This window comes from Erythrolamprus reginae, chromosome 8 (assembly GCF_031021105.1).
Source record: "Erythrolamprus reginae isolate rEryReg1 chromosome 8, rEryReg1.hap1, whole genome shotgun sequence".
NCBI classification, from domain to species: Eukaryota; Metazoa; Chordata; class Lepidosauria; order Squamata; family Dipsadidae; genus Erythrolamprus; species Erythrolamprus reginae.
Genome location: NC_091957.1, coordinates 7858491 through 7879290, shown reverse-complemented (window position 1 = coordinate 7879290; position 20800 = coordinate 7858491). Strand labels below are relative to the sequence as shown.

Here is a 20800-nt window from a genome sequence, read left to right as displayed (position 1 = left end):
CCAGAGTGCCAGAAACCCAAAGACCAGCTGGCTGCCATGCAGCCATTTTTTGGTTTTTGGGGGCATTTTCAGGCTGTTTTTGGCCCTCAAATGGCTGGAAAACAGGCCTTTTGGGGGCCATTTCCCAAAGACCAGCTGGCTGGAAATACATGCCAAAAATATTAATGTTCACATGAACACTAGAAATGAGAAGAGCATCTGGTGATGGCACGGTTGCCCATAGAGAAGGTTCTGCGTGCCACCTCTGGCACGTATGTCATAGGTTCGCCATCACGGACTTAGAGTGTTGTTTCAGCTAATTTTCTTTTTAAATCTGAAGAGAGAAAAGGAACTAAACCAGGGCTGAGTTTAAGAATTGTGGACTTCGACTCCCAGCATTCCCAAGAATTCTGGGAGTTGATGTTCCTAAATCTTAAAGTTGCCATGGTTGGGGTAGCTCGGAGGAACTATCTGTCAGCCAGGTAAGAACAGATTGTGGGTGTGTTCCTAGACTAATGATGGCAACTCTTTTTTTCCTCGGGTGCCGAAAGAGTTTGCATATGCACTATTGTGCATGCGTGGGTGCCCACACCCATAATTTAATGCCTGGGGAGGGTGAAAACAGCTTCTCTCCCCCCCGAGGCCCTCTGGAAGCTGGAAACGGTCTGTTTCCCATCTTCTGGTGGGCCCAGTAGGCTCATGTTTCACCCTCCCCAGGCTGCAAAGGCTTCCCTGGAACCAAGGGAAGGTAAAAGTGCCCTCCACCATCCCCTCGGAGGCTCTCTGGAAGCCAAAAACGCCCTCCCAGAGTCTCTGTGTGAGCTACAAATCAGCTGGCCAGCACACCCATTCACGTTTGAGCTAAACTAGGGCAACGGCCATCACTGTCCTAGTCCCTCTACCAAAGCTTCATTCTGGAGAAGGGGAACTCTTCAGGTTGAGTGATGCCCCAGTCTTCTTCCCCAGTGCCACACCCAATAAACACAACACAAACACACACATACAAAGGGGAGACAAACAGTCAAGGAGGGTTTGGAAAGGCAGGCAGTCGATAAAGCAATTTTAAGGCAGACTGTCCGGTTGTGTGGAAGGTTTGAAATATCACCCTGTTCCTGAAAAACGGGAATTTTGGTTGACTGAAAAATCTAGCAGCAGCAGAATTAGCAGCATGGCGGAATGGAGATTATAGTATGGTTTGACCTTCTCGGTCAGCGTGGTCATCTTTCTCAGGTTCTCTGGCAGCGACACAGAGCACGTTAGCAGCTTTCTTGGCTTCTTGGCACTCAGCCCCTCTGAGCCACAGGTGTGACCTTCCCACAAAGAGCCGGCGAGGAGGTCTATCCCCTTGCTCTCCAGTGGTTGCCATGACCTCTAGGTGTAGGGAGGGGAATCCGTGTTCAGACCAAGGAAAATGTGACTCGGTCAAAGAGGTCCAAAGCAGTCTGGTCTTCTCTGGAAAGAAAAGGCTTGAAGGCTGTGAGCATTTGCCGAGGGCACAAAGATTGGAACTTTACCAAAACCTTCCCTCTTTCATTCTAACTCTTTTCTGTCCCTCTTCCCTCTCTCCCTCCTCTAGTTTCCCTCTATAAACATTAGCTGGAACATTGATCGATGTTTCTGTGCCGTAATCCGGATCCAGAAATGCAGAAAACCAAAACAAGACGTACAAAATAACCCCCCGAATCTAAAATTTTTAAAAAAAACCCATAACACGGTTCCTACAAGATGGACGCAGTATTGAGTAACACATGCTTTCTTCTCCCCAACCCTTAACCCCCCTCCCCGACGACCCGCCCTGGAAAGTCCTTTTTATTTTATTTATATTCTTTTTTTTGGCGGTCTTGCTTCTCCTTGCTAGTTAAAAGATACAATTAATACAAAGAATCCGGTTTGCTTCCATTTACCCCCCCTCTCCTTCACCAGAGTTTCCGGTTCTCCCTCTGGCAAAGAAAAACAAAACGGAAGGCAGAACCGGGTTGCGAGTCTATAAATGCCCCCTGGCGCGGAAACGACAACGGGTGAGAGTTTTGAGCAGCTTGTGGGTTGTTTTTTTTTTTTTAAATGATACTGATAAAACGAGAGGTGGAACGGTGGTGTATCTCCTTGCCTGCCGCTGGCGGGGAAGCCCTCGGTGTGTCTCCCTGTCTTGTCTATCTGTCTGTGTGTCTCTCCACCTTCTGGGCCTTAGCGCTTGGCATTAGGCAAAGTTGAAGCCAGGCGGGTCCTGTGGATTTTGCTCTTCGGCATCGGGATCTAAACAAGCACATTCGCCCTGCAGGTCACAAGACATGGGGAACGGGATCACCTGTAAGAGAAGAACAAGAGTTGGAAGGGACCTAATTAACTAATCAATCAATCAATTAATTAATTTAGTGGCTGGTTAGGTCCCACAGAGTTGGCCTACTACAGAGGAATCATGGAGTTGCACCTTTATAACTGTCTGGTTCGGTTCTGCAACCCAACAAGACCGACACAGACTTTGGATGAAAATCAGAACTTGAGAAAAAACAGTTGCTGCCAACCTGCCTTCCATTGAGGACCTGGATACTGCACGAGTCAAAAAGAGGGTGGCGAAAATATTTATTGACCCCTCGCATCCTGGACATAAACTGTTTCAACTCTTACCCTCAAAATGTCACTACACCAAGACAACTAGACAAAAGAACAGTTTTTGCCCGAATGCCATCACTCTGCTAGACAAATAATTCCCTGTTTAACTTGGCTGTGCTATTTCTAAAAGTAAAACACTAATTGCACTGCAATGTATTTGTATGTATGACTGGGTAATTACTCATATCTCCTGGATATCTACTACAATCCCGTGTTTTCACTCTGCACTGTCTTTGATAACTCAAGGGTCGCTCTGCACACTCCTTAACAACCTTTAGGAGGTAAGGGTGACTTTCAGGCTATTTCGTGTTCCTGGGTAACCATCAATTGGCTCTCCTCCCGAAGGAGGCTGGGAACTAAAGTTGAACATCTGGTGTGATGCCTTCTCAGTTATCTCTAGAGGCTGCATTATACCAAGCACATTAAAATAAGCCACCCTTGGAAAGAAGATAAATACTTGATTACCCATATTCTAACAGCGCCTAGGATAACTTATGCTCAATTATGGAAAAGCGAGGGCATACCAAAAGAAGAAATGATTATTTAAAAAATTATAGAATGTGCCAATTGGAGAATTTATCCCAAACTCTATAATAATCCGTTTCTTCTTTCACTTCTAATTTTTGGGTTAATTAGAAGCGAAAGAAGAAACAGATTATTATAGAGTTTGGGATAAATTCTGCCATTGGTTAAAACAAAGGAACAGCTAATTAAGTGAAATAGAATGTAAGGTTTAAAAGATTAATAATGGATACTTCTTTTATTTTTTTTAATTTGAAACTAGATTTTTTTCCCAGGTCCCTTCTTCTTGTCGTTTTCCCTTGTCTAAATTTCTTTTTCCTCTTATGAAATGTACAACATTTACAGCAAATATAGACAAAATTGTTCTCAATTGATATAAAAACTTCATATGTGTTTCTGATGAAAATTGGGATGTAAACCATTTTGGATATGTGTGTTTTTCTTTTATGTTTGCGTGTTTTCTATTGGTACGTCTTGTTTTAAATAAATAAATAAAAAATGAAATAAGCCAGCCTGCGGATGTTCAAGGTTTTATCCTTGTGATAAGTTTCCTTCAGCAGAAGGAATCCAATTTCGATCGATTGCATCAGGAGAAGGGCAGGGGCCGAGCCAGCGATGGGCAGGTGAGGAACAAAATCCCCAGCGTCTTTTCCCATCTGTGCTTGCCAGCATTAATGGTTTGATTCCCTTCCCTTGCTGGCCGAGGCCACAACCTGCTCCCCCCTTTTTTAATTTTATTTGCAACCCACCATCTATCCCTACTGGCACCCCGGTTTGTTCCTTCTAGTAGGGCAATTTAAAGAAGAACATCTGCCGTCTTTCTCTCGTGACGACATCCACAGGGGCTTCTGGAAATAGACCAGGTATTTATAGATGCACTTTTGCCACCTTAGACTCTCCCCGTGTGTGTGCGCGCGTGCATCCACCTGCTTCTCTGACACCTGAGTTACGCAAAGGAAGGGAAGAGCCATCTTCCTAGCTAGGCAAGTTTCTCTGCCACCCAGAATCTGGTGGAAGCTCAATGCTCTGGGCTTGGCCTCCAAAAAGCAGGACGACGGGTTTATTTCAGGAACTTCAGACTTGTTGCAGAGAGAGAGGGAGAGGGTGGGAGGGAGGGAGAGAGGCTTGTAACAAAAGCTTTCAGGGGTGCACAGACCCAGAGAAGAGTTGGGAGGGGAGCCCCTTCCTAAGTTGTCACCCCCAAAGATTCTTTCCCACCCCAAAAGGCAACTGGAATTTCCTGTGGGTTTTTTTCTATGAAAAGTTTCTTTCTTTCTTTCTTTCTTTCTTTCTTTCTTTCTTTCTTTCTTTCTTTAACTTTCTTTTTAACTTTCTTTTTCATTCCCTCCTTCCTTCCTTCTTTCTTTCTTCGTTCTTTCTTCCTTTCTTCTCCTTCTCCTTCTCCTTCTTCTTCTTCTTCTTCTTCTCCTCCTCCTCCTCCTCCTCCTTCTCCTCCTCCTCCTGCTCTTTCCTCCTCCCCTCCTCCTCTCTTCTTTTTCTCTTCCTCCTCCTCCTGCTCCTCCCTCTTCCCTCCTATTCCTCCCTTTTCTTCTTCCTTTCCTCCTCCTTCATTTTTTCTTCTTCATAGAATCAACCAAGGAAATCCAATTGCCCTTTTAGGGAGAAAGTATTGTTGGGACAAACATGACCCAAATGATGGAGAACCTCCATAGACATTCCCCTAATTGTCCTCAAATCCTAGTTTCTAATGGGATGGATCTTTTTTCCAAGAATCTCTACCTGTCCAGCCAAATCAAGCAGAAAGGACCTGCTGCCCATCCAGTCAGTCCAAGAGAATTGGCTGGTGAGGAGCAAAGGGTGGCCTTGTTCAGCAGTACCACCTGGTCAATGGACCAACCTCTCATCAAAGATCAGAATACCCCCTCAGCCTTGTTAATTTAGAAACATAGAAACATAGAAAAATACCTTGTGGTCCATCTAGTCTGCCCTTTTACTATTTCCTGTATTTTATCTTAGGATGGATATATGTTTATCCCAGACACATTTAAACTCAGTGACTGTAGATTTACCAACCACGTCTGCTGGAAGTTTATTCCAAGGATCTACTACTCTTTCAGGAAAATATTTTCTCACGTTGCTTCTGATCTTTCCCCCTACTAACCTCAGATTGTGCCCCCTTGTTCTTGGGTTCACTTTCCTATTAAAAACACTTCTCTCCTGAACCTTATTTAACCCTTTAACATATTTAAATGTTTTGATCGTGTCCCCCCTTTCCCTTCTGTCCTCCAGACTATACAGATTGACTTCATGAAGTCTTTCCTGATAAGTTTTATGCTTAAGACCTTCCACCATTTTTGTAGCCCGTCTTTGGACCCTTTCTATTTTATCAATATCCTTTTCTAGGTGATGTCTCCAGAACTGGACGCAGTATTCCAAATGGGGTCTCACCAGCGCTCTATATAGCGGAATCACAATCTCCCTCTTCCTGCTTGTTATACCTCTAGCTATGCAGCCAAGCATCCTACTCGCTTTCCCTACCAAGGAAAAGGGCGATGTTCCTGACTGCAATGACCACAGTCCCTTTGGGAGACTGTCGGAAAGCACTACCCCTAAATCCTTCTCTTCTGAAGTTTCTGCTAACACAGAGCTGCCAATACAATACTCAGCTTGAGGATTCCTTTTCCCCAAGTGTTTTATTTTACATTTGGAAACATTAAACTGCAGTTTCCATTGCTTTGACCACTTATCTAGTGATTTTTTCTTAAGGCCCTAAAAAACCAAGTTACGTTCCTGTGCTCGGATGCTGATTGTGTTAAAAGGTACATTTCCTGGCTACATTGCTAACTGGCCAAGCATTTTACTTCCAGTCCTATTTAATCTGAATGTGTTTTTAAAGGGTTTTTATTGTTTGAAAACGTGTTTTTTAAAAAAATAGTGTTCATTGTAATGCATTTTCTGAACCATAAGCTGCCCAAGGCTCATTGACTGAGTTGGGGGTGGTGTTAGAAAGCGGAGTAAGAAATTATTGATTTCACGAAGGACAGTCATGGTATGAGCTATATTTAATTCCATGCATCTGTGCCCTCACAAATGACACAAAAATCTAATTTTGTCCCTGTCCTCACCTCACCTGTTCTTGTCCTTCGAGAAGTTGCTTAGCTCTGCGGGAATGTGAAACGCCTCGTGAGTTAGGGGAAAGGCTTTCTGACTCAAAAGGAAGAAAGAATCAGGGAAACAATGTTCTAACTTCAGGGTTTTTTCTTTTAAAAAAAAGCTTGCTTTCTTTCTGTCCTCTTGAATTGCTTCCTACAAACCACGGGAAGTATTAGTACCGCTTAGTAAGACCACAGCTGGAATACAGGTCGTGAAAAAGATGTTGGAAAAATATAGACTTTTGCAAAGCCTTCGACTCAGTGGTCCATGACAAACTACTCCTAAAACTCAAATCCTATGGCATCTCAGGACTCCTCCACAACTGGATTACTGCATTCCTGTCAAACAGGCAACAAATTGTCAAAATTGGTAGCGCCATCTCCACCCCTGCCCCTGTCATAAGCGGCGTTCCCCAGGGAAGCGTACTAGGTCCTACTCTCTTCATTCGCTACATCAATGATCTCTGTGACCATATCGAAAGCAACTGTGTTCTTTTTGCCGACGATGTGAAACTTTTCAACACCACTGATAACACACTCACTCTCCAAAAAGACCTGGACTTTGTCTCAGACTGGTCTAACACCTGGCAACTTCAAATATCAACCAACAAATGCTCTACCCTCCACATCGGCAAAATGAATCCAAACCGCACATACGAACTGAATAAACAATCTCTCACTGCTAACCCACATTCTGTAAAGGACCTTGGAATACTAATATCGAATGACCTAAGTGCTAAAGCCCACTGCAACAATATCGCCAAAAAAGCCTCTAGAGTTGTTAACCTGATCCTACGCAACTTTCGCTTAGGCAATCTCACTCTACTCACAAGAGCCTACAAAACTTTTGCCAGACCCATCCTAGACTACTGCTCATCTGTCTGGAACCCATACCACATCTCAGACATCAACACTCTTGAAAAAGTCCAAAGATATTTCACCAGAAGAGCCCTTCACTCCTCCACTCGAAACAGAATATCCTACGAAAATAGACTAGATATCTTCAAGTTGCCAAGGTTTGGAAACACTGATCTAAAGCACCAGAAGAGAGAACAAAAACCAATGGATAGAAACTCACCAAGGAGAGAAGCAATCTGGGATTAAGGAAAAAAACTTCCTAACCGTGAGGACCATTAACCAGTGGAACTGCTTGCCACCAGAAGTTGTAGGTGATCCATCACTGGAGGTTTTTAAGAAGAGATTGGACAGCCACCTGCCTGAAATGATGTAGGGTCTTCTGCTTGAGCAAAGGGATGGATTAGAAGACCTCCAAGGTCCCTTCTAACAACTATGTTGGATGAGGGAAGCCCCCATTGTGCTAAAGGATAAATTCATTTTTGGGGGGCAAAGAGCAATATGCAAATGAAAAACAACAACAACAAGTGATTAAAAAGTTGCTTTCCCAAGGTACCTTACAGCTCTATTCTGATGTATTTATTTATTTTATTTATTTATTTTGTCCAATACACAACGAGGGTTTTAGTGAGTATATATCTATATACACATAGTAAAATACATGATGAAGGTTATAGAGGAGATACTCATAGTAAAATATATTTAAGAGATAATAGAAAAGAAGTTATAGTAATAGAACATATCAATGAAAGAATAGAAGAGATATAGGAATAGAAGAAAGGTATGGGAGATATAGGAGAGCAATAGGACAGGGGACGGAAGGCACTCTAGTGCACTTGTACTGATTGATTGATTGATTGATTGATTGATTGAGACACTTTCCAGAGTCTCAACAAAATCCAGCAGCGAAATACGTTTTTAAGCGCTCCAGAATTACCGGGAAACATATATATATATTTTAAATGCTGCCTGTAGCTTTAAAAATGTTACAGCAGCCGAATTCTTAAGAATGAGCTCACCAGGCCAAGGGAGAATTGGCGTCTCTTTGAAATGTAAAAAAGTTTGGGGCGTTTGATATAGATTATCTCTTTTCTCCGTCTCTCTCTCTCTCTTTCTGTCACCAAATGTATTCATCAGCTGTGTTGGCCAGACGGTTTTTGTTAATTTATTCCAAAGTTGGGCCCTTCATAAACCTCAGCGAGGCTTTTAAAATTCCGAAGGAGAAGGAAACTAGAATCTTGTAAGATAAGGGGCACTTCAAAGGCAGGTGGGCCCCATCTCAAGAGGAGGGCGAAACACAAGCTGGGGGGAATCCTATATAAACTTCATTTCCCCTTCGGCTAAGGACTGATAAATAGATCCATTATACTTCCAGGACATAAATACAGAATATAACAGAATAACTGAGTTGGAAGGGATCTCAGAGGCCTTCTACTCCCACCCCTCCCCCCTGCTCAGCCAGAAAACCCACGATGGAGAACCTATGGCACGTGGAGATATAGTGGTAGAAACATAGAAACTGTTGTGGTTAGCTCTGGCCCAGCTCCTGCTCCAAGGACTGTGGATGTGGGGGAGACATCCATATGCTGCAGGCCTGTTTTGCCCCCCCCCCCGATGGAATCTGCTGATGAAGGCTCCTCTGACCAAGGAGACATGAGTGACAGGGAGGAGGAGAGTGGGGCAGACAGCTCAGAAGGAGATCAATTCTCTAGCTCCTCCTTGGATTCAGAACAAGAGTTAATGATACAGCCACGCATGCAGAGAGCAATGCATAGGCAACAACAACTGAGAGATTATTATCAAAGAAAATGAGGCCACCTGTGGTTGGGTGGGGCTGTGGTCATTAGTGAGGCTGCTATAAATAGCAGCCTGTGGGTTTGGCCATTGTGGAGGATTATCTGATCGTTGTGTTTCGTGCCTGCTTTGCTGACTTTGACCTTTTGTGTGCTGATTTTTCCCTGCTTTGAAACTAAACCAGAGCAAAGTGTGTTTCACTTTGTGAAAGAAGAAGGACTGTGAATTGCCTCACAGCTGCAAGCTAAGTATCACAGAACTGATAAGGGACTTGTACAAATTACCAGTTTGTATGGAGACAAGTGCTCTTTGCTATACCAAAAGAGGGCTTGGTGTAAGTGAATTTTCATTATAAAGAACATTGTTTGGAATTTTCAAACGTGTGTGTGTCTGAAATTTGTACCTGTTAATTTTTGGGAGGATTCTACCAGAGAGCCCAACAGAACAGAAACATAGAAGATTGATGGCAGAAAAAGACCTCATGGTCCATCTAGTCTGCCCTTATACTATTTCCTGCATTTTATCTTAGGATGAATCTATGTTTATCCCAGGCATGTTTAAATTCAGTGACTGTGGGTTTACCAACCACGTCTGCTGGAAGTTTGTTCCAAGCATCTATTACTCTTTCGGTCAAATAATATTCTACTCACTTTCCCTACTGCCTGACCACACTGTTCACCCTTTTGGAGACTGTCAGAAATCACTACCCCTAAATCCTTCTCTTCTGAAGTTTTTGCTAACACAGAACTGCCAATACAATACTAAGATTGAGGATTCCTTTTCCCCAAGTGCATTATTTTACATTTGGAAACATGAAACTGCAGTTTCCATTGCTTTGACTACTTATCTAGTAAAGCTAAGTCATTTGCCATATTATAGACGCCTCCGGGAATATCAACCCTATTGCACACTTTAGAGTCATCGGCAAATAGGCAAACCTTCCCTACCAAACCTTCCCCTCTGTCACTCACAAACATATTAAAAAGAATAGGACCTGGAACAGACCCTTGTGGCACACCGCTTGTAACCAAGCTCTGCTCAGAATACTCGCCAAGGTGGGCATCGGTAGTGGGTTGCACCGGGTATGGGTCTCACTATAGTGTGGTGTTTTAGTTGCAAATGGGGAAACAGCATTGCAATGGAAAGGAGGCAGACAAAGGAGATTATAGTCCATTGGATTTGAACACGTGATGGCGAGAATTCCAACCTTACCTTTTTGGTCTTCACTGTTGAGACACAACAATCTCCGTCATCGTAGTTGCAAAAGGCTCGGTTGTTGACCGGATCGCAATAGTTGTCACCTCCAAAAGGCTCCAATAGAAGAAGAAGGAGAAGAAAAGATGGCATCAGTCAATGTCAACAAGCTCATTAACGAACATTGGGAATTGGCCACAAATTTACACCATGGAGACTGTGGAGAATGATTAATCAAGAACTGTTCCAATTCAGCCACCCAGTGACTCTGTGAAAAAGAAGAGTGCCCAATAGATTGTTATTATATATTATTATAATAGATTATTATTATTCATTTGTTATTATTGTATTGAATAATCATCGTCTTGTGTGTGGGTACGTTGCTCCTTCATTAAGCCTTCCTATTATCTCTTGTCTCCTTATTCTGTGCAATTCCATCATAGGTTTTTTCTTCTTGCAATAACCACTTACTTTAGCCCAGTGTTTCCCAACCTTGGCAACTTGAAGATATTTAGACTTCAACTCCCAGAATTCCCCAGCCAGCGAATGCTGGTTGGGGAATTCTGGGAGTTGAACTCCAAATATCTTCAAGTTGCCAAGGTTGGGAAACACTGCTTTAGCCATTTATTGTTGAAGATCAGCACCAAACTCAGCCACTTCGAGACTGGGGGACTTCAACTCCCAGAATTCCTCAGCCAGCTGCAAGGAATTCTGGGAGTTGAAGTCCCCAAGTCTTGAAAGTGGGCAGGTTTGCAGATGCAAGTGTTTGATCATTATCCAAACTTGCAAGACTGTGTATTTGGGCCTTTGAGGATAATAAACTTGCGTGCTTGTGTTATATGTTTGTATAAGCCATATTTTGCCTTTGTTTTTCTTTTTATGTTTTTTTAAATTTTTCTCTCTTTCTTTCCCCCCCCTTTTTTAAAGAAAATAAATTGACTTATAGCTATACATTCAAGAAAAAGAAAAATTATACATAAATAGAACAAAGAAATGAAAGAAAGGGGAGAAAGAAATTACATTTAGAAAAAGAGAGTAACCTTGTCTATTTATTAAATTATTTTTGCTTATTTCTTTCTAAGTCTTTGCAGTACTTCATATCGTTGGCTTAAATACTTTCAAATTCATTCTACTTTACTAATCTATGATTAATTGGTACTAGCACATTACATTAATGGTAAAAAATAAAATATCAAAGCTAGTTACAATTTACAATTTGTTCTTAATCAAATTAGTATGGCTCATTTTTCATAACTGAAAAAGCATTAAAATCGTGGTTTTTATTTTTAATGTAAATACTTAATAAAGATTAAAAAAAAACACCCAACAACTTGTGTGCCGTAAAATAAAGCAAATCACATTTTGCACCATTTCATTGTCCATTGTCACTCTTTTACAAATTGGTGAGATTCGGAGGAGAGAAACAAACTCTTTCGTATTTAAACAGAATAAAGGTTCTGGTATCTACGGCCAAAAATGAAAGCCGGGGATTGATTAACAGTCGATAATAATTTGGGGTCAAAAACAGGTATTCATGTCAACATTCCAAAGAGCATTGTGTCTTTTTTTTCCCTCTTGGGGGAATCCTAACATATTCTGTTTTTCTTGTGCACTTTTGCATTCCTGTGCCTGGCACAGTGCCAGTAAAAAGGGGGATAAGAAAAGAACAGGGCGATGTAATGCTGCATTCCGATGATGTCGTCTTTTTTGTTAATGCTGCATTACGTCATCTCTTATTTCTAGGGGGAAGCCTCAGTTTCTAGCCTATTCACTTGGCTCTGTGCCAAGGGTGATGTAATGCTGCATTCCAATGATGTCGTCTTCCTGGTGCATTACGTCGCCTCTTATTTCTAGAGGAAAGCTGCCTGGTCCTACCTGCCCTCAAACGTTCCCAGGGGCTGCCTGGTGGTCCCATAGACTATCCCTTAGACCAGTGATTTTCAACCTTTTTTGAGTTGCGGCACATTTTTTACATGTACAAAATCATGGGGCACATTGAGCAGAGGGGAGAGGGGGGTCTAAAAAAAGTTTGGACAAAAAAAATATCTCTCTCTCTTCCTCCCTATTTCTCTCTCTCTTTCTCTCTCTTCCTTCCTTCCCCTCTCTATCCATCCCTCTTTCTTTCTCTCTTCCTCTCTTTTTTGCTCTCTTTCTATCTCTCTTGCTTTCTCTTTCTCTTTCTCTTTCTCTCTTGCTTTCTCTCTCTCTCTCTCTTTCTCTCTTGATTTCTCTCTCTCTCTCTCTTTCTCTCTTGCTTTCTCTTTCTCTCTCTCTTGCTTTCTCTCTCTTTCTCTCTTGCTTTCTTTCTCTCTCTCTCTTTCTCTCTCTCTTGCTTTCTCTCTCTCTTGCTTTCTTTCTCTCTCTCTTTCTCTCTTGCTTTCTTTCTCTCTCTCTCTCTTGCTTTCTTTCTCCCTCTCTTTCTCTCTCTCTCTTTCTCTCTCTCTTGCTTTCTTTCTCTCTCTCTCTTGCTTTCTTTCTCTCTCTCTTTCTCTCTCTTGCTGAGCTTCGCAGCACACCTGACCATGTCTCGCGGCACACTAATGTGCCATGGCACACTGGTTGAAAAACACTGCCTTAGACTATCCACGGTTGACCTCTCCAGATTCCTAAGAGGTCAGTAAGGGGCGTACATAAGCGAACTAGAATGCCTTCCGTCCCCTGACCTATAGTCTCTCCTATATCTCGTATTTCTTCTCTACTATATCCTCTATAACCTTCATTTTGTATTATTGTGTATTGGACTCAACCTCAACCCAGATAAGACGGAGTGGCTGTGGGTCTTGCCTCCCAAGGACAATTCCATCTGTCAGTCCATTACCCTGTGGAGGGGGGAATCACTGACCCCCTCAGAGAGGGTTCGCAACTTGGGTGTCCTCCTCAATCCACAGCTGACATTGGAACATCATCTTTCGGCTGTGGCGAGGAGGGCGTTTGCCCAAGTCCGCCTGATGCACCAGTTGTGGCCTTATTTGGACAGGGAGTCACTGCTCACAGTCGCTCATACCCTCATCACCTCGAGGTTCGATGACTGCAACGCTCTCTACATGGGGCTACCTTTGAAAAGTGTTCGGAAACTTCAGATCATGCAGAACGCGGCCGCGAGAGCCATCGTGGGGCTTTCTAGATTCGCCCACGTTTCTGCAACACTTCGTGGCCTGCATTGGCTGCCGATCAGTTTCCGGTCACAATTCAAAGTGTTGGTCATGACCTTTAAAGCCCTACATAGCATTGGACCAGATTACCTCCGGAACCGCCTGCTACCGCACGAATCCCAGTGACCGATAAGGTCCCACAGAGTTGGCCTTCTCCGGGTCCCGTCGACCAAACAATGTTGTTTGGCGGGCCCCAGGGGAAGAGCCTTCTCTGTGGTGGCCCCGGCCCTCTGGAATCAACTCCCCCCAGAGATTAGAACTGCCCCCACCCTCCCTGTCTTTCGTAAACTACTCAAGACTCATTTATACTGCCAGGCATGGGGGAGTTGAGATATTCTTTCCCCCTAGGCCATTACAAATTATGCATGGTATGTCTGTGTGTATGTTTGGTTTTATAATAAGGGTTTTTAGTTGTTTTATTATTGGATTGTCACATGCTGTTTTTATCATTGTTGTTAGCCACCCCAAGTCTATGGAGAGGGGCAGCATAAAAATCCAATAAATTATTATTATTATTTCTAAACCAGATCCAGGTCCCATCAAGGGCAGCTGAGTGCCAGGGAGACGCCGTTCTACCTTCCCGTTGTGTTGCCTCGGCTCCCAAGTAGACTGGTGGACTGCAGCCTTGCTTACCCAGCCTCCCGGGGGCTGCCTGGTAGTCCATAATCCCCAGTTCAATTTCTATTGGATGACGTCACCACAAAGTGGATGACGTCCATGGTGAATCGGTAGCAGAAATTTTGAGTAGTTCAGAGAATCGGGCAAATACAGCCTCTGGGTCGCCCGGCCCCCATCTATTCTCTGCCTCCTGAGTCCCAGCTGATCCCCTGGGTCTTCTTTCATTGCACTTCACAGGAGAACTTGAAAGCGGGAAAGTAAATTAGTAGGGTGAGGAGGGAATGGCGATATTGCAGGATCCTTCCCCCGGTGTGGGGAGGGAATGGAGATTTTGCAGTATCCTTTCCCCTTGGAGTCGGGTGGGAATGGATATTTTGCAGTATCCTTCCCCCTGAAGTGGGGAGAGAATGGAGATCTTGCAGTATTCTTCCCCTGGAGTGGGGAGAGAATGGAGATTTTGCAGTATCCTTCCCCCTGGAGGGGGAAGGGAAGGGAGATTTTGCAGTATCCTTCACCAAGCCATGCCAACCAAGCCATGCCCACAGAACTAGTAGTAAGAGAATTTTTGAATCCCACTGGTCTATAACTCAGATGGATTGAGAATCTCACCAGACACACACAAACACCCTTAAAACGAGAACTTCTTATTGTGGATGAGATGTAGGCAAAGCTCCTGAAGGTTTAACTTGCAATGACCTTGAGTTAAGAAGGGTTGAATCCTAGAATAAGTCCCTTCTTAATAAACGCAATTTGATGCAGGGATCGATGGCTTGAGGAGCGATTGGGTTTCTGTTTCAAAGGCAGAGAGTGATTTGTTCTCTACTGGCAAGATTTTAGGCTGGATTTCCCTCCCGGAGTGAAGGCGGGCTGAACAGGAACCTCAAATCTCCCTTCGAAGCCTTCATTCCTTTTCTGCAGATTTTTTTTTTAATTTTTTTTTCATAAATATCAAAACACCCATAATGACACATTTCTATCCAGAATGCCATAAATGTATTCCTTAATTTGCTCCTTTTATACTTTTATCTCCGGTCTGCTTTCCTTCTATATATCAAACTACCCCCTCCCTCTATCTCTCTTTTTTAAAAATGAAGTAATCTTTATTAGGTATTTACATTAAAAGGGTAGAACAAAAAAAACTGTAGTACATGGTGTTGTGGTTAGCTCTGGCCCAGCTCCTGCCCCAAGGACTGTGGATGTGGGGGAGACATCCACATGCTGCAGGCCTGTTTTGCTCCCGGTGGAATCTGCTGGTGAAGGCTCCTCTGACCAAGAAGACATGAGTGACAGGGAGGAGGAGAGTGTGGCAGACAGCTCAGAAGGAGATCAATTATCTAGCTCCTCCTTGGATTCGGAACAAGAGTTAATGATACAGCCACGCATGCGGAGAGCGATGCATAGGCAACAACAACTGAGAGATTATTATCCAAGAAAATAAGGCCACCTGCTGTGGTTGGGTGGGGCTGTGGTAATTAGTGAGGCTGCTATAAATAGCAGCCTGTGGGTTTGGCCATTGTGGAGAATTATCTGATCGTTGTGTTTCGTGCCTGCCTTGCTGACTTTGACCTTTTGTGTGCTTAATTTTCCCCACTTTGAAACTAAACCAGAGCAAAGTGTGTTTCACTTTGTGAAAGAAGAAGGACTGTGAATCGCCTCACAGCTGCAAGCTAAGTATCACAGAACTGATAAGGGACTTGTACAAATTACCAGTTTGTTTGGAGACGAGTGCTCTTTGCTATACAAAAAGAGAGCTTCGTTTATTTGCATTTTTGGTATAAAGAACATTGTTTTGAATTTTCAAACGTGTGTGTTTCTGAAATTGTATCTGTGCATTATCGGGAGGATTCTACCAGAGAGCTCGACAGAACACATGGTATAATGGCATAACAATAATATCAGGTATAGAAAAGAAAAAAAGGGGGGGGAAGGAGGAATGAGGGAGAAAGGGATGTGTTGAGGATAGGGAGATATGGGGAAAGGGGAAGAAAAAAGGAGCCTAAAGGCATGGCCAATTGTTCTAGAGAACTATTCATGCAGAGACCTCCTCTTGCTTAGCCACTCATGCCTTCTTGCAACTCTGCATACCTGGCATCAAGAAGCACTTTTTCCTCTTCTCCTGAGTCACCCATGGGCACCTCTGGAGGTGCATCAGACCCCACATCCTCTCTCCTCTCCTCACTAGCAGACTCGGGTGCCAAGTGCACTGGCCTCGGATACCAACCCACACCCATCTCTTGATCCTTAGAATCCGTGATCAATGTGCAGGACGTGGATGGGCCACAAAACAAGTCTATCTAATTATAATCCATTTTATGATCAGCAGACAAGTAGTTCCAGCATCAGAGCAATTCTTAAACATATATTTTTCTTTATCCATATCTATCTATCTATCTATCTATCTATCTATCTATCTATCTATCTATCTATCTATCTACCTACCTACCTACCTACCTACCTACCTACAGTATCTATCTATCTATCTATCTATCTATCTATCTATCTATCTATCTATCTATATCTATCTATCTATCTATCTACCTACCTACCTACCTACCTACCTACCTACTTTCTATCTCTATTCATCTATTTATCTATCATTCTACATACCTACATAACTACATAACTACATACCTACCTACCCACTTGCATCTATCTATCATCTATCTATCTATCTATCTATCTATCTATCTATCTATCTATCTATCTATCTATCATCTATCTATCTATCTATCTATCTATCTATCTATCTATCTATCTATCTACCTACCTATTTTTCTATCTCTATTCATCTATCTACCTACCTCTATCTATCTATCTATCTATCTATCTATCTATCTATCTATCTATCTATCTATCTATCTATCACCTACCTACCTACCCACCTACCTACCTACCTATTTTCTATCTCTATTCATCTATTTATCTACCTACCTACCTATCTACCTACTTACATCCATCCATCCATTTATAATATCTTCTTCTAGGTACATTTACTATTATTCTAATGCTTCTGCATGCTTTTTCAATGGGAAAAACGCCCCTCTACCTTTTCCAATTTTTTTTAAGGAAACTTATCTCATTCTCTCTTGAAAAATGCACCCTCCCAAACCATCCATCCTTCCAATATTTTTAAACTGAGCACGTGCCAAAACCCTTTCTCCAAAGGATGAGTAGGGTGAGAAAGATAAGATTAAATCTTGCAAGGAAGGGGAAAAAAATGTATGAAACCCAAAGCTATCACACACACACACACACACACACACACACATCCTTCAAAACAAGCAGGCTATTTTCGAAGGAGATGACTTAAGTGCAAAACGTAAACACCGATCTATTAATGGCAAAGTGAGGCAATTTTTAATCATAGGCCTCAAATGCCTTCCTGCTTTGCCTGCTGTGTTGTTGTTTTTTTAAAAAATAAAAAATAAAAATAATTAAGAAAAAAAAACACCTTCCACTTTTTTCTGTGTGTAGAAGAGAAACTAAAAATTGTGGGTGATTTTTTTTAACTCGAGGAAAAGTGTGAAAAAGCATGAGGTAAGTGTAAGCAGGAAGCTCAGAAGTGATGTGGATGATAATAATAATAATATATATATATATTTTAAAAAGTGAGAGAGGAAAACATTATGCATGTAAATGTTTCAAACAGGCTAGGACACCTTGGTCTGAGATTGACATTTGACTTGGGACTACACAAGAAGGTGGATGGAACACACACACAAAATAACCCAATTTGAATTAATCTTAATTCCAAAAAGTTAATGATTCAGTGTCTCTAATATATCTATCTCCTTTGCATCTATCTATCTGTCTGTCTCTCTGTTTGTCTGTCTGTCTGTCTGTCTCTCTGTCTCTCTGTCTGTCTGTCTTCTTAAAAACTTCCAGTGTTGAAGGCCAACTATTTCACTGATCTTGACCACGGAGAACCTCTTAATGTGGAACTGGTTTTTCATCTACTTCAAGGATCTCTCTCTCTTTCTTTCTTTATCTCTCTCTCTCTCTCCCTCCCCCCTTCCCCCCCTCTTTCTCTCTTACACCCCAGCCTCCAAGGTCCCTTCCAACTCTGTTATTCTATTCTTATTCTAAGAGAAACTTGAGTGAAGCTTTTATCTTTAACCCATCCTTTTAATTTGCTTCAAATGTTCAAGTCTACATCTTGTAATGTAAGAAACGTTGAGGAGATGCCTGAGAAACCTTGCTTCAAAATGAAGAGGATAGACTGATCCCAGCTGAGAGAGAGAGAGAGAGAGAGAGAGAGAAATCTGTAGGAAGTGGACTATCTTACTCACCTCACAACCTTTGATGCAATGAACGAATGCCGGGTGAGGATACCACTTAAGTTCTCCTGTGCAGACCACTTTCTGGAAGATTGAACGGAAGAAGGAAGATAGGGAGAGATGAGGAACAATTTTAGCAAATTTTCTTGACCCCAGTCTTAATTCTTCACATAGTCCTTCCTTTAAAAAAAAAATCAAATGTCATTGGTGCATTTCAGGACTTGGAATCCCTCCAAGTATTTACAAGAACGGTTAGACACCCAGTGGTTCCAATAACAGATTAAAATAATATTTAAGGTTCCACCATGATTGATATTTCGTTTTGCAAGTGGGAAAGGAGGCTCTGCGGTGGAAAAAAGAGACAGGCAAAAGAAAGGGGGAAATTTTGGTAATGAAGTCAAGATATTTTCCCCTTCCTACTATTAGCACAAAGAAAGGTTTTCTTAAAGTGGTTATAAACACTTTAGGAATAGAGTGATGGATGTTTACGTACATAGGTGACCTCTCTAATAAAAGATGTAGGGAATATTAAGCTAAAGAAGCATAGGAGGACTGGTTGCAAGAATTTAGTATGTCTACTTTATTTATTTACATTTATTTTATTTTGTCAAGTACGTATTGGTAGTATACATAGTATATATAGGGGAAGGTTTGGTAGGGAAGGTTTGCCTATTTGCCGATGACTCTAAAGTGTGCAATAGGGTTGATATTCCTGGAGGCGTCTGTAATATGGTAAATGATTTAGCTTTACTAGATAAATGGTCTAAGCAATGGAAACTGCAGTTTAATGTTTCCAAATGTAAAATAATGCACTTGGGGAAAAGGAATCCTCAATCTGAGTATTGCATTGGCAGTTCAGTGTTGGCAAATACTTCAAAAGAAAAGGATTTAGGGGTAGTGATTTCTGACAGTCTCAAAATGGGTGAACAGTGCAGTCAGGCGGTAGGGAAAGCAAGTAGGATGCTTGGCTGCATAGCTAGAGGTATAACAAGCAGGAAGAGGGAGATTATGATCCCACTATATAGAATGCTGGTGAGACCACATTTGGAATACTGTGTTCAGTTCTGGAGACCTCACCTACAAAAAGATATTGACAAAATTGAACGGGTCCAAAGACGGGCTACAAGAATGGTGGAAGGTCTTAAGCATAAAACGTATCAGGAAAGACTTAATGAACTCAATCTGTATAGTCTGGAGGACAGAAGGAAAAGGGGGGACATGATCGAAACATTTAAATATATTAAAGGGTTAAATAAGGTCCAGGAGGGAAGTGTTTTTAATAGGAAAGTGAACACAAGAACAAGGGGACACAATCTGAAGTTAGTTGGGGGAAAGATCAAAAGCAACATGAGAAAATATTATTTTACTGAAAGAGTAGTAGATCCTTGGAACAAACTTCCAGCAGATGTGGTAGATAAATCCACAGTAACTGAATTTAAACATGCCTGGGATAAACATATATCCATCCTAAGATAAAATACAGAAAATAGTATAAGGGCAGACTAGATGGACCATGAGGTCTTTTTCTGCCGTCAGACTTCTATGTTTCTATGTTTCTACATAGATATAGCACTGTTTATATACATGAGATGGGTACTAATAAGAGGGAAACATTAGGACAGGGATGGAAGGCACGCTGGTGCGCTTATGCACGCCCCTTACTGACCTCTTAGGAATCAGGTGAGGTCAACAGTGGATAGTCAATGAGTAAAGTTTTGGGGGTTCAGTGATAATACTACAGAGTCAGGTAGTGAGTTCCACGCATCAACTACTCGGTTACTAAATTCGTATTTCCTGCAGTCGAGTTGGGAGCAGTTTACATTAAGAGTTTGGGACTCTTATTTTCCTATGAAGCAAGGAGGCCCCCAAATTTTGGAAGCACCATGGAGGGAAACTACAGGGGATCTAGGGAAGAGATGAGTAAGGCATGTCATCCACTTTGTGGTGATGTCATCTGATAGAAATGCGAATTTGGTGTTCTGGACCACCAGGCAACCCCTGGGAGGATGGAACATGCTACAATCCCATACGTACTTGACAAAAAATAAAATAAATAAATAAATTTTAAAAAGTCGGATTGGATCCTAAATAAATTTAGTTGTCTTCCAATATTTGAGGGGCTGACACAAAGAAGAAAGGGGGTCAACCTATTTTCCAAAACAGCAATGGATGGAAACTAATCAAGGAGCGAAGCGCCCTAGAACTACGGAGGAATTTTGTGACAATTAGAACAACAACAACTGAAGTTGACTCGAGAAGTTGTGGTGCTCCAACACGGGAGGTTTTCAATAAGAGATTGAACAGCCATTTGTCTGAAATGATGTAGGGACTTGTGCTTAAAAAGGAGATTGGACTACATGACCTCCAAGGTCCCTTTCAACTCTGTTATTCTGAGATAGGGAAAGGAGCCATCGCTAAAACTAATTTTACGTATCTTTTTTCTTGCATGGTACTTTCTCCAAATTATTACACTGATACTTTTGGGTGTTTGCCATCATTGTAACTACAGTAGAACCTGTAGGGGTCGTGATTTCTGACAGTCTCAAAATGGGTGAGCAGTGTGGTCAGGCAGTAGGAAAAGCAAGTAGGATGCTTGGCTGCATAGCTAGAGGTATAACAAGCAGGAAGAGGGAGATTGTGATCTCCTTATATAGAGCGCTGGTGAGACCACATTTGGAATACTGTG

General features: G+C 42.2%; 1 protein-coding gene across 1 annotated transcript in view; it reads right to left on the bottom strand.

The window, feature by feature from the left end:
• Positions 1 to 1800: 1800 nt before the first annotated feature.
• The window catches only part of PAPPA (pappalysin 1), a 157816-nt gene continuing 138816 nt past the window's right edge, over positions 1801 to 20800 (bottom strand). The window contains 3 exon segments of the mRNA XM_070759604.1: positions 1801 to 2284; positions 10086 to 10184; positions 18127 to 18198. Of these exon segments, the coding sequence (XP_070615705.1) occupies positions 2177 to 2284; positions 10086 to 10184; positions 18127 to 18198 (279 nt within the window). The 3' untranslated portion in view covers positions 1801 to 2176.